Consider the following 13,302-nt stretch of genomic DNA (forward strand, 5'->3'; position numbering starts at 1 on the left):
GTATTCCATTGCAATGCTAGTCTAGAGAATGGATACAAAATCAAACTGAACAGGTTCATTTTATATGAAAAAATACTATCTCTACAACGACAATAATATTAATATGTGAAAAATACAATCGAGTAATGGTCAATTTGCATATTACATTATGTCTATGAACACATTTTGTTAGTTTTGTTAAATTTAAACTCTGAACACAATAATATGGAAAAAATCTACAATTTTTTTCCAGTTTAAAAACCATTCGTCTAAGGTTTAAAACAATATAACAACAGTTTCAATCATGGTTTCAAAACGAAACTACTACTTTTCAACTTTCCAGCACAAACTGAAACCAAATACACATGACAATAACACTTGTATCAATTTTATAATAAATAACATTAATTATTCCTTCTATGAACTTATTCTAGAAACCAAACTATATAAAAAGTATACTGTAAACTGGAAAATGTTTTCAATTTGCCACCTTTCATATTTCACAAATATTTGCCACCTGATGTTGCAAATTATTTTCAAATATATATTTCACAAATATTTGCCACCTTATGTTCAAAATTGTTTTCAAATTCAAATTTCACAAATATTTGCCACCTGATGTTGGAAATATTTGCAAATTCATATTTCACAAATATTTGCCATCTGATGTGATAGCAAATTTAAAACTTCAGAATGAAAATAAACTTTCCATTACACAGTAACATTTCTTTATTATGAGTAAGTCTAAATACCGTAAAAAGGGCAAAACAAGTCACCAAAAAATTTCCCAGCCTGCAGTTCTCCAACATCTCTGTCAACCCTAACTACTACTAACACTTTTACTATTTTTTTGTACTTGTACAAAGACTTACTCAAGTTACAAAAACTCTGAAGTATTTCGATAAAAAGAAGCTGGTTACATAAAACAGTTGTTAAACAGCATTGCACAAACAGAAACAAACCCTACCAGCAATTAACACCTTCACTTTATAATCAAACAAAAAAAAAAAGTTTTTTTTATGAGTTACCCCTCTTAAGTATTACACACAAAACCACATTTCTCCGAAAGAAATCCAGTTTCATCATAATAAATCATTAACATAATAATAACAGCAGTAACTTAAAAAACATACATAAATATAAAAAATAATATGAAAGCAAAAAAAATCGACAGAAATCAACTTCATGATTCGCCCATTTTCTCAACTTTTGGAGATGGTCCTTCAAGATGTTTTTCTTCTGCTAATGATATCGTGTGCTTAAAGGTGTAACGTGTTACTTCATAGTAACCGGGGTTATAAGTACTGTTCTGTGAAATAGAGTTTTGTGATGCAATGCTGATAGTTGACGTGCTGGATGCACTTTTCTGTAGATCTTGGCTGTCAACAGGAATAGCTGTGAAACCTTGGTTACGGAGATCCAACAAGGATTTCCATATCTTATTTCGGTGGGCATTGCCAATTTTCATCTTAGCAAGATCCTGAAATAGTACAAAGTATCAAGCGTTACAAAATGAAACCATCCATACAATATTCAGGCTAGAATTCTTTATTCAATTTTCTTGTTTCTATGGCAAGTAAACATTTTAAATGTAACAGCCATTTAATGTCTGTATGAAACTGATGTGCTGAATACTGAAGTATATATATATACATATATGCCTTTTTCTTCGTTTCTTTAAACTAAAGAGAATGCTAGGTAAGGTCTGTTCTGTAAAATTTCAAGTCACATAAAACCAATCCATGTCCGAGACTTTTCAGCTCTGATGTTGAAGGAAGACCTCTGTTCCCCTCTAAACAGATTTCGATTCACTATGGCAAAACAGTTTTCACAGGTACCATTATCTTGAAGTATTCAGCGTCTACCTAATACAATTATAATTTGATACCGTAATGGTGCAATTTGCACACAACAATTCAACTACTGTGTCATATTTTTTTAGCTGTCAATCTTCTGCATGGTTCTATTTTTTTTTAATCAGCTTGATTACATTTTTTTGCCTAAAATTGCTCTTCTGCAGGTTGAGGACTACAGCAAGTCCCACTTGCACAAAGCCTTTTTCTACTCATACTTTCAAGCGAACAAGTGGATTTGTCAAGCCCTGTTGGGGATAGTTAATCAAAAAATAAAAGTAAATAGCATTGAATACTTACATCAAGGGAGAAGTCATCTAGCTGTAGTAAGCTGTACAGATTTTGTTCATGGAAACCATCGATGTAAGCTCCTAGGCCCAATGCATTCAGCCACCTGTAAGATAGATAGGCACGATGTATTATAATACATAACTGCTCATACAATCTATACAGCTGAATAGGGTTGCTTAACCTTTAGCCTGCTGGCGGCAAGTGGTTTTTTATTTTACCTTTGCGTCCGGTGTAGACAAAGATCAGCCTACAGGCTGATTATGCTCTGCACTAGACGCTATTCAATCAGGAAATTTCCAGTGAACACCGCTTTCAATAATGAGTGGTACAGTCAAAAACCACCTCCCAACAAAGACCACATTTTGGCTCTCCCAAGGGTGGTCTTTGTAGACAGGTTTGACTGTACTGCAAAAAATTAGTTCATTCTAGAAATTAAGCAGGATAAAGGTTAATAAAAACTTTGACGTACAAGCTTACAAGTTCAGCAGTCTGTCAGCCATGTTATATATAAAACTGATACAAGAAATTCTTGCAAACTTTATATCAGAAATAACTATACCCTAACATACGACTGTACAACAACCCTACAGAGCATTATATCAAAACAACTTGTTAGAGAAACTACCACTTTACTTTTGTTGGCATTCAATTTTGCCGACTTGGCCAAAATGGCATAATTCTATTTATTTAAAAAAATTTAATGGAAATACTAACTACATGTCCCCATCCAATTTCTTTAAAATTCTAGAAGCAGTTCCTTAAAAAAATTTAACAATTACAGAATATTAAGAAACTTACGTATCAACGCTACTATCATGTTCTCCATTCTGTGAAATAGTTTCTTCTTTTATTGGCTGTGGTATGCCATTGTGGTGACCGTCTGTAACAACATCTGTTGTCGACACCTCTGACGGACTGAACGACTGTGTCATCTGTCTCGTCTCTGCTGTCGTCAGTGTTGTCTGTTGTTGCTGTACAACTGACGTCGATGCAACCTGTGAGGATGGGATTGCCATAACCCTAGCCGTTTGTCTGTAAAACAGAATATGTTGCTTTATAAGAAACTGTTTCTTCATAATCATATGACAGAGACAACTAATAAAGAAAAAATAATCATCAGTTTTGATGTTATACAAATTCTTCCTTTAGGATCATGTTAACACTGACCTCGTTGCCACAAAAAACTAAATGAAAGAACATCTGAGCCGCATTTGAGTGCTATCAAATTAAACTCTTCTAACTTGTACACATAAAGTTATCTTAGAAACACTACTAGGTTTACCAGAATATTTATTGTTGACAATACAATTTTTTAAATTGTAGAAAAACCTTAAGAAGTAGCTTATAATGTATGTGACACCATCTTTACTTTGCAGCAAGCACTTTACAAATGTTTAATAGAAAAAAAATATATATATCCATCTCCAGATATTTCTCTTCAAACTGGCACTCGACTTCTGTACTTTTTGGTAGTGTTAAAGTCCTGTAGAAATCATGTTGTACTTTGGCGGCAGAAAAGTCTTGTAGAAATTAGGCTGTACATTTTTGGCGGCACGGAAGTCTTATTGAAACCACATTTGTACTACTCTGGCGGCTATAACCATGTTTGTGAACAAGTCAAACATCTGCTGTCTGTATAGCTGACTATCACTCCGGTTTGAACTGTTTCTTCTTTGAATGGGTTCTGTTGACACCCAACACTTGTCGTTTTAAAATAGTGCAAACTGATGAAAGTTTCACCTTTCACTTGAGATTTTAGACTGAAAGCTTCCGCAGGTTCTGTCAGCACCAATGACCATGGTTTTGAAAATGATTTTGTGCACAAAACTTTATTAATTTTTGATCTTTTAAGCTGAATGCTTGAACATATTCTGTTGGTGACCATCAATGTTTAGCACATTCTGTTGGTGCCAATCAATACTTTATACATTGGTACCCATCAATGCTTGAAAACATTCTGTTGGTACCCATCAATGCTTGAACACATTCTGTTGGTACCAATCAATGCTTGAACACATTCTGTTAGTACCAATCAATGCTGGAACACATTCTGTTAGTACCAATCAATGCTGGAACACATAGTGTTAGTACCCATCATTACAGTTTTGAACTGGTATTTGTTTGTCAATTTTATCCATTACAAAATGTAATAATAAGGACCTTGGGAGACCGAAGCCAGCATTTGATGACAAATAACATATTCAAATTTTCAAAAAGTTCTAGCTTTCAAATGTCAAATGATAACAAGAACTTTAGTTAACTTACAGTGCAAGTTCTATATTCAGTACTACATAATTCATTCATATATTTGTTATGTTCCTAACGCCAATGCGTGTTGCTGTTTTTTCCTAAAAGATGTAATTTTTGAAGTTAACGTAATTTACAGAAAGTCCCTTCGAAAATTACAAAGTCACTTTTAAAAATGCACTAAAATGAAACTTACATTATGCTCGGAATACTAGATGTTGTTTGTGTGGAGTAATCCACCATCTCGTACCTTCTGTCAGATTTCACAATTTAGCAATGCTTTTTTTTTTTTTGAACTTCAATGTATGTAATGGATTACCAGACTGGCACTATTGTTTGATGCAAATATGAGCCATGCCATGAGAAAACTAACAGTGGCTTTGCGACCAGCATGGATCCAGACAAACCTGCGCATCCGCGCAGTCTGGTCAGGATCCATGTTGTTTGCTAACAGTAGGCTTTGAAAGCGAACAGCATGGATGTGCAGGCTGGTCTGGATCCATGCTGGTCGCAAACCCACTATGTTGGTTTTCTCATGGTGCGACTCGTATACCTTCATGCAAAAAGTGTTAAAAGATGTATGGATGGGTACAATAGTTTCAAAGTTGGTAAACTTTGTTGCAACCAGTCTCTAAGTGCAACCTTGCCTTGGACAATGTCAATACTAAGCTCTCGATTAGCCAATCAAATTCTACTTTTTTGTAGACTGGTCTCAAAATATCAAAGTGGGAGCAAGGCATTTTAACCTACAAGACTAGTTTAGTACTTTAGGCAAATACAGAGAATAATAATATAAATGCTAATATACATTTAAGTCCAGACAATCACTGAAATGAGTTTGGCTGTCAGCAAAACTTCCAGAGGAAAAAATAAACACAACATGATTTCTTTTTACAACTTTTTATACTTTCTTCTTGCATATTTATAATATAAATACAAAACTTTTACAATAACCTGTACTTTCAAGTTATCATAATAAATAATATACAACATTAAATAAATTATTATATGTACAGAAACAACGCAATAAAAACAATAAAGATCTAGATCCAACATTTTTACTGAAAACCAGTCAAGATAATACACACTTTCACAGATTTATATATAAAAAGCTGGCAGTATTTTAGATTTTTTTTAAAATGCAAGCTTGGCATAGAGAATGATTTTATGCACTTTTAATGCTTGTGTATGTAGGCAAATGAAATGAATGATTCCAAAATCTTAGGGAAATCTTGAAAGAATGGCTATTTCATTGAAAATATTTTAGAGCTTTTTTGTTTATTTAAATTCTAAGAGAAAAGTAACAAATATCATACCAGTACTTGAGGTATTTTTCTTAATATATACATGTTAAAAAAAAAATCAAATAAGAAAATAACTTTATATACAAAAATAGCACTAAAAAGCATTTCTCTGCTTCAAAAAAAAATATGGAAAAAAAAGAAAGAAAAAAGCCGATTTAAGTGTAATGTTCCCATAAAAGTCTACAATCTACACAGACTAATCTAAAAGGCTTAAAAGTCATGGACGGCAAATGTGTGACTAAAAACAAAGACTGGCAAAAACAATAAAAACAGCATAAAATGAGATTTTTTAAATTTTCAGATCGGAACAAGAATTTCGTTAGCTTTAGAAGTTAATAACGGAATCTAATTTTGTACTTTCAGTTAATGACTGATTAGTACAATTCAACCTAAAATATACTTATGAAACGACGCAGTACAATTTTTAATGTAGCATGAAAAATGCATGAGACAATGTAATTATGAAATGAGTATGGATGTGAAATGATGATTTTATTCTGCACGATGGAGAAGAGCTGTATGCAAGTCGATGTGCAAGTATTTGATGCTTCTGGTATGAACACATTTTGTTAAGCTGCATAGCGCTCCGTTTGCTGAGCAAAAGGCGGTTTTTGGCTCTGCATCGATTTTATTCTGTCTGAAAAATTGTCACTGATTCTTGAATTTCTTCGAGTGCCTGTTCTGGCCACTTCCTGAAGTTTACCATTGACACCAGTTCGCTTAAGTTTAACGTCTTTTTAACCTGGTTACGGTATTTTTGAAGCTGCCTTATTCTTCTGACGATAGTGGACTGTTTCGCAGTTTTCGCGACCAATATTGTTATCTCATGTGACATTTTGTTTACTTAAAAGGTTGCCGAATCACTTTTCCGGGGCGATGTTTTTTCTTCATAAGTCTTGATTTGCCCTCTTTTGCCAAGACGTTTGACAACCATCTGCAAGTAGACAGGTAAGAGTTACCTTTCCTGATCTAACTAGCATGAGTTGTCTACCCTTAACCCACCAAATCACCCCAAAAAGCCAAAAATAAACCCTAAGATTAAATTTGAACTACCAAAAAAACACCCCAAAAATACAACAAACCCAAAACTAACAATTTTGTAATTTATTTTCTGGCTGCATCTCAAAACTGAGGAGATAATTTGCATATTTTTTAATTGTTTTTTTTTCACATTCTACTCAAAATATCTTGGCAAATGAAGGAAACACAAATCAAATCAAGAGCTTCAAGAAAAGAATATGTTCTTTTATTTTTGCCTCTTGTTACAATATTGTAGCAACACAAAGTTGAAGATGAGACATCGAGATACCAAAACAACTGCTTAGGCTGCTTACAGTTTTACTTTATAAAAACACATTATGTATAAATAAAAAGGTCAAAGCAGAGTCCAAAGTAAGTGCTTGCTGAGAGAAAGAAAGTGTCACACAAAAAGGATTTAAAAAAAAAAATCAAGTAAGGGAGACAAATAGGGTGAAGCTCAATAACAAGGGGAAGCAAATTATCTCCCCTCACATACAGAAGCAACCAATCTATAGGAATGTGCCATTTGGAAATAAAAAAAAAAATCACAGATATATCTACCAGAATTAAATAAAAAAAATCACAGATATTTTAAGATTAAGATCTTAAAATTTTTGAACACTAAATTAAATTAAGCAAACTTTAAATATATAAATATCAATAAATAATCATAAATTATTGTCCAATAAATTAATCATAAATTATTATCCATAAACAACTTCCCGTGAGGAATGGGAAATAATAAATATACAGGGAGAAAAACAAACAACAGAATCACACATGTATTTATCTATACAAAATGGACGGAGTATGATAAATGGAGAATGCAATGCATTTTGCACCACTCTTTATAGAACACATCGTTATTAAGTGAACACATGTAGCATTTTACATAATCTTTACAGTTCGAGTCTCTGTAATATATTCATCAGTCGCCGACTCAGGCCAGAACAAAGACAAAATGCCTTCCTTTCCTTTGCTTAGCCATATATGAACATCAACTCAACAGGCCTTTGTTATGCCAGTGAGCTATATTTCTAGGCACTGTCTTCTGTTACCAAATATCTGCACTTGGCATGATATTTATAGCACACCATTTAGCTTAAGAGTGAAAATAAGCAAAGGGAGACTACTGGAAGCATTTTATACAATCCAGGGGAGAGTACTCACTGCCGTTGTACTTCCACTTGTTTCTGTTTGTACAAGTCCATTTGGTTTTGTGGAAGAAGTGAGGCTATTTCCAGACTGTCCCTAATTTTACAGAGCATTTGATAGTTCTCCAAACCTCGAACCTGAAACATGAATACAAAATATGAATACTTTGAATATACACAATTGCTCTCAAAATCTGATTTTACTTAAAGAAACATTTTCTCATGTGTTATACTTTTTTAAAACCCTGTTACCCACATGAACCTATTTAAAAAAAATTATTTTCATAATACCTATATACAGAATCTTATTGGATAGGCTCGCTTTTTAAAATTTTTGAAATGAAAAGAACTGTGGTCTCATTCAACAAAATAAAGAAGAAACTTACAGTGAGTGTATACGTGTCATTATCGCCCTCAAGTTTACGCTTCTTGCCAGCTGTCACTGTTGTTATTTCTGTTCCAATGGTGAGTCTTGGAAGTGCACCATCTGAAAATAGTTACAATAAAACCTTTAAACTAAGCTCCCATAATTTTCAACAATGTTTCTCACTATTTCTGAATGTGGCATTTTCATAAAAAGTAAACAAAACATTGGTCTTATGGTAATGGTGCTGGCACTCAAGTGCGAGGTCACAGGGCTATGAACTTGGCTGGAATCTACACTATATTATGCTCAGAGCACAAGTACTAACTTTTCCAGGAAGCCTATACATGCCTTACAGTGCTTTCGTTGAGCATTAAGCTTTTATCACATTTTTAAAAAAATCAGATTTTAACAAGGATTATTTAGTATGTATTTATGTGCTATAATAAATAATTCATGTTAGCAGTCTTCTGCAAAAACCACGATATTTTCTGGGTGTTTCTCTGAACTCGATTTCATTCATTATGAAGTATGCTTACTTTTCTTAGGCTGTGGTGACTGGGGCAACATGCCCTTTTCATCCCCTTTTCTGTCACGACCAGGGCATGCACAGATTCTCACTTCTACACACCTTCTTCCGAGAACCTGGTTGCTGGAAAACAAAATGAACAGATTAAATATCATTCATTTGGTAATATTATGGTTAGTAACTATTTATTTACTATTTTTATCACTTTTTTGTCTACTAGTACTGTAAAGTTGATTTTTTTAATTAAAATAATAATACGAAAACTGATGCAAATACCCATTTAAATCTTACTTAGAGAGCTTGAGATACAGCGTAAATATTACATTCTTCATAAAACTTAATTATTTAGAAGATGTAAACTTTTTTTTAAAATACTTACTCTTTTTCTAACGTGAACACAATTTGGAGTGGGCGTCTGTTAGGTCCGCCAACGCAGGACCCGAGACACATGAACTGGAAGAGATTTGTGACCCATTCTGACCCAGCCTGGGGCTGTTCCTGTGGAATGATTACGCTCTGGCGACTTGTGTATGGGTCTTCTACGTATTTGGCTAGTTTATGCTCACACCTGACAAGATGATTTGGAGCTGGGTGATCTAAAAATAAACAAGAATATTCTACTTAGACATCGTTCTCACTAGATGTTTTGATTTTGGAAATTTCTTAGCAATGAGGAAACGTATTTCGACAAATTAATAAGTACAATCCTAGCAACCAGTCATATAAGTTTATTAGATTTCATTCAGAATCTTCAATAAATAAATATACATTCCTTGTTTTACCAATAAATGTGTAAATAGAAATTATCAAAATACCAAATTTTCAAAATAAATACTTACTTTCATTGAACTCTTTTGATGTGGCATGATTAGGGCACCGTTTGACAGCTTCCTGGACATGTTCGGGTTTCATGAAGATGGGCATGGAGCGGATGATGCTACCGGGTGGTGGCTGGCGGGCAGTCTTGAACCTAACTGGGCAGGTAGTGGCCATTCGTACGTACAATTTCTTCAGCATATCTGAGTATGTCCAAGTGGTTGATTTTGTCTCCTTTGAGGGAGTGGCGAATGATATCTCAAAACCATATTCTCCTGGATAATTGGTGCTGCAAGAGCAGAACAAACATGACTATTAATTTACCGCAGATCAAAAAAAGCCTTTATTGTCTTCGTTTCCAAGTTAAGTGTACTATAAATATCTCATTTTCAATTAACTGTAGACAGTCAGTCATTTCTACCTTTTTAATGCTCATAGAAAATACTAAACACCCATTAAGACCATTACAGGTCTCCATTAAGGACAAGTAAAGTAAGTACCACTATAAATGTACAGATATTCAAAGCCAGTGACATGAAGAAAAAAAAAAACAGCTCTGATTTTTATTCTTTCTCTTTTTTTAGCTGAATGTACAACCCTGATGAACATTTTCTATTTTGACACTACTGGTGACCTATTTTGCACTCGATTTTAATTCTGTCTCAAGTTTAAGCCGTTATCAGACAGAATTTACATACTCAATTGATTTATCTTTTCCTATCTTCAGAAGGTTTTAATATTTACATACATCCACTTCAATTCAAAATCATTCTATTTTACAGCCATTGAAAATCTGACCTTTTATGATACAACCCAGTTTATCTCACCTCTTGTATGTTCATGTCCCCAAAAAAGTATAATAATTAAACAAACACTATTTACCCAGACTTTATGATATACTTATGTTACATATTGCCATTTTTTCAGGTAGTTTCATTCAAAATTTAACCCATAGTCTAAAATGAGATCAACTATTTCAAAATCTGTACTCCTGACCTACCTACAGTTAAAAAATGAGCAAGACCTCTTTGAAAGAAATGTCATAAGGTTTATATATCATGATCATTCTATTCAGCGGTGGACATTTTTTCTCTCTCTGATTGCACCAAACTAAGCTATTGATTTCAAAATCAATACGATGGCAATTATCCAAGTGGGGATTTCATTACCAGGTATAAGCCAAGAGTCGATTTAACACAGAAAAGAACCTTGGCGCTAATGAATACCGCCGCATGTGTGAAAATATGGCAAGCAGTTGAAAATTGCTTTAAATTTCTTTAGATTTTGTTATTCGGCATGAGTTTATATTAGCTCTTGAGAAAACAATCTGAAAACTGTGTTTAAGATTTAAGCACAAAAAAGAGATTTTTTGATGGCTACTTACTTTGAAGGAACTGTGGGAACGGGTGATGTCATGTTTGTGTGTGGTGAATATGGTGGGGGACTCGTTAAGGTCTGAAATAATGAAAACAAAAATTATTAAAATAACATTCACTTCAAAGGCTTTGTCTAATACAAAAAAATATATTACAATATATACGATGTCATCAATTAGATAAGAAAGTGAAGCGGCCAATAAAATCTCTTTCTAAATTAATCTCTATGGAAATTTTACATTTTCTTGATGAGTTTCGCTAATTTGATTAGTATCATCGTAAAATTCCAGCATTTCCGATATTTCCCGACAATCCCTTTCAGTGTATCAATTTTCCATCAATTTCTTTTGGGATTGCATTTTCCTAATTATACAATCAAGGTAGCTGGTGATGAAGGCTACGATCCTTGTATCAAAATAATCGTGTCTTTCCATCAGCTTATCGTGTGATTGGAACAAGTGATTTACTCGCACTGATTGACAGACTTAGCACTACATAATTGTTCCATGAATCATTGATGAGAAGTAAATGACTGAGAAACAGACAGTTGGCATCGTGCACGCATATCTGCTTTGATACCGAAAAGTGAATTCCCATTTTTTTTTGGTTCCCATGCTACTACATGTACATCTTCATAGAATTTCGAAAGATGGAATGGGTGAAACAACTTACCCCTTCATGATATGGGCTTGATGCGGTGGAGCCGATGATGTTGGTCTGAGAATCTGGTGACATTGATGCTGATGATGTCTGTCCGATGATGGGGTTCAACTGTAAGAGAGGAAAAGCTCATTTGTACCAAAAAAAACCCATAGTTTTTAATTGTTTAAATAAACTCAAAATAAACTTCATGACTTGGATTCATATTGAAAACAAATATCATTTTTTCTCTTCAAAAACAGATCACAATTTCTCACGTTTCTCTTAGACCTGCCAAACTTATCAGTACTTTTCCATTTTCTTTGACCACACAGCACTTCAAAATTGTTTCCTCAGATAAATGATCACTTCAGCAAATGAAGAAATGGTGTTGATGTGATAAAATGGCCAATAAAACAGCAATATTCACTATCATGGTTTTATTTCTTCTCACACGCAATCTAACACTGTACAATGTGTCACAAACGTAATTTTCTCTTGAAAGGATTATAAAATTACATGCCGAAATACTGTCAACGGGGAAGAATTTTTAAGTGTGATACATCTTTAAAATGAGACTACCAGTCAAGTTTTCATATTCATTACATTTTACAAAGTTGAAAACTGTTTGTTCAATGTCAGTCCAGTCTAGCACTTCAAAATTATTGACAAGAGAGCAATCGAGGGCAAAGGTTTCATACATTACCAATACACCAGTATTGGCATTATTGGTAAAATGATTTGAACATTTTCAATATTTCAATACTGTTGGTGAATATTTAATTGTCACATGATCGACATGTGTGATAACAGTATTTAGCAAGTGGCCAAACCTTGATGTGATGATCAATAAGTCCCATCAGATATGTTAAATACTGCTAATAGATTTTCTTCACTTTTGAGACCAGGCCATGCAAATTAGCACATTTTATATCCTTGTCAACTTAGCAGAAAACAAAAGACATTTTTGAGATTTATATTTAAAATACAAAACACACAAAACAGTGTACTGGATATTGGTCAGTAGAAAACTAATGAAATTTAACAAATACATTGATTAAGCTTTTACGCAACTGTTTTTTCTTCACAAAATGCCAGCTTTAACAAAGTCATCTTAATTAATAATAGACTAGAGCAAAGCTCTTCATAATCTTCCAATGCAAATCCCTGTGTGCACGGTGATTCTTAATGAAAAGGTGTTCCAGCTTAAAGTTTAGCAACTTGCAAATAGGATTAGGGGCTCTCTAATCCTCTTAAAGTATATATGTAAACATTAATAATTGTACTCAAGTCTGGGTAAATAACTTTATCTATTTAATTACACCTTTTATTAATGAAAAGAACAAATTACAAGCTTGCTATTAAGCTATTTTTATCAATAATAACAACTATGTTTATATGTACATGTATGTCTAATGTACACTATACCATAATTCATATTTCAATGTTACCAGTATTCGTGATTTCTTTTACTAAAGTTTCATAACACATTTCTGTTCTTACCACATCAAGAATTGAGTGAAAAACATTAATTTGATTAAATTATGGTAGTGGAGACAGTACCTTTAAACTTAACGCCCCAGTCATGCTGTTGGCACAAAACTGTTGGAATTTACAATCCATTTTTATAGATCTTTTTTTATTAATTTATTAAACACTTGTATATTACGACCTACAATAAATCTATGATACATATAACATAAGAATACAATCATACATATGCAGAGAGA

At 33.3% G+C, this 13,302-nt stretch overlaps 1 protein-coding gene across 8 annotated transcripts in view; it reads right to left on the reverse strand.

The window, feature by feature from the left end:
- Window positions 1-477: 477 nt before the first annotated feature.
- Window positions 478-13,302, reverse strand: part of LOC123527482 (tumor protein 63) — a 57,880-nt gene continuing 45,055 nt past the window's right edge. For 7 of the 8 annotated variants that reach the window (XM_045306958.2, XM_045306961.2, XM_045306962.2 and 4 more), the window contains 10 exons: window positions 11,606-11,704; window positions 10,942-11,012; window positions 9,581-9,846; window positions 9,121-9,337; window positions 8,752-8,864; window positions 8,235-8,335; window positions 7,865-7,986; window positions 2,922-3,155; window positions 2,133-2,226; window positions 478-1,459 (listed from right to left, as the gene is read on the reverse strand). In XM_045306958.2, coding sequence (XP_045162893.2) covers window positions 1,163-1,459; window positions 2,133-2,226; window positions 2,922-3,155; window positions 7,865-7,986; window positions 8,235-8,335; window positions 8,752-8,864; window positions 9,121-9,337; window positions 9,581-9,846; window positions 10,942-11,012; window positions 11,606-11,704 — 1,614 coding nt within the window. In that variant the 3' untranslated portion in view covers window positions 478-1,162. Of the gene's footprint in view, window positions 1,460-2,132; window positions 2,227-2,921; window positions 3,156-7,864; window positions 7,987-8,234; window positions 8,336-8,751; window positions 8,865-9,120; window positions 9,338-9,580; window positions 9,847-10,941; window positions 11,013-11,605; window positions 11,705-13,135; window positions 13,269-13,302 lie in introns of those variants that run through there. The other variant, XM_045306965.2, reaches the window with a different exon arrangement.

The sequence above is a fragment of the Mercenaria mercenaria genome, chromosome 14, assembly GCF_021730395.1.
Source record: "Mercenaria mercenaria strain notata chromosome 14, MADL_Memer_1, whole genome shotgun sequence".
NCBI classification, from domain to species: domain Eukaryota; kingdom Metazoa; phylum Mollusca; class Bivalvia; order Venerida; family Veneridae; genus Mercenaria; species Mercenaria mercenaria.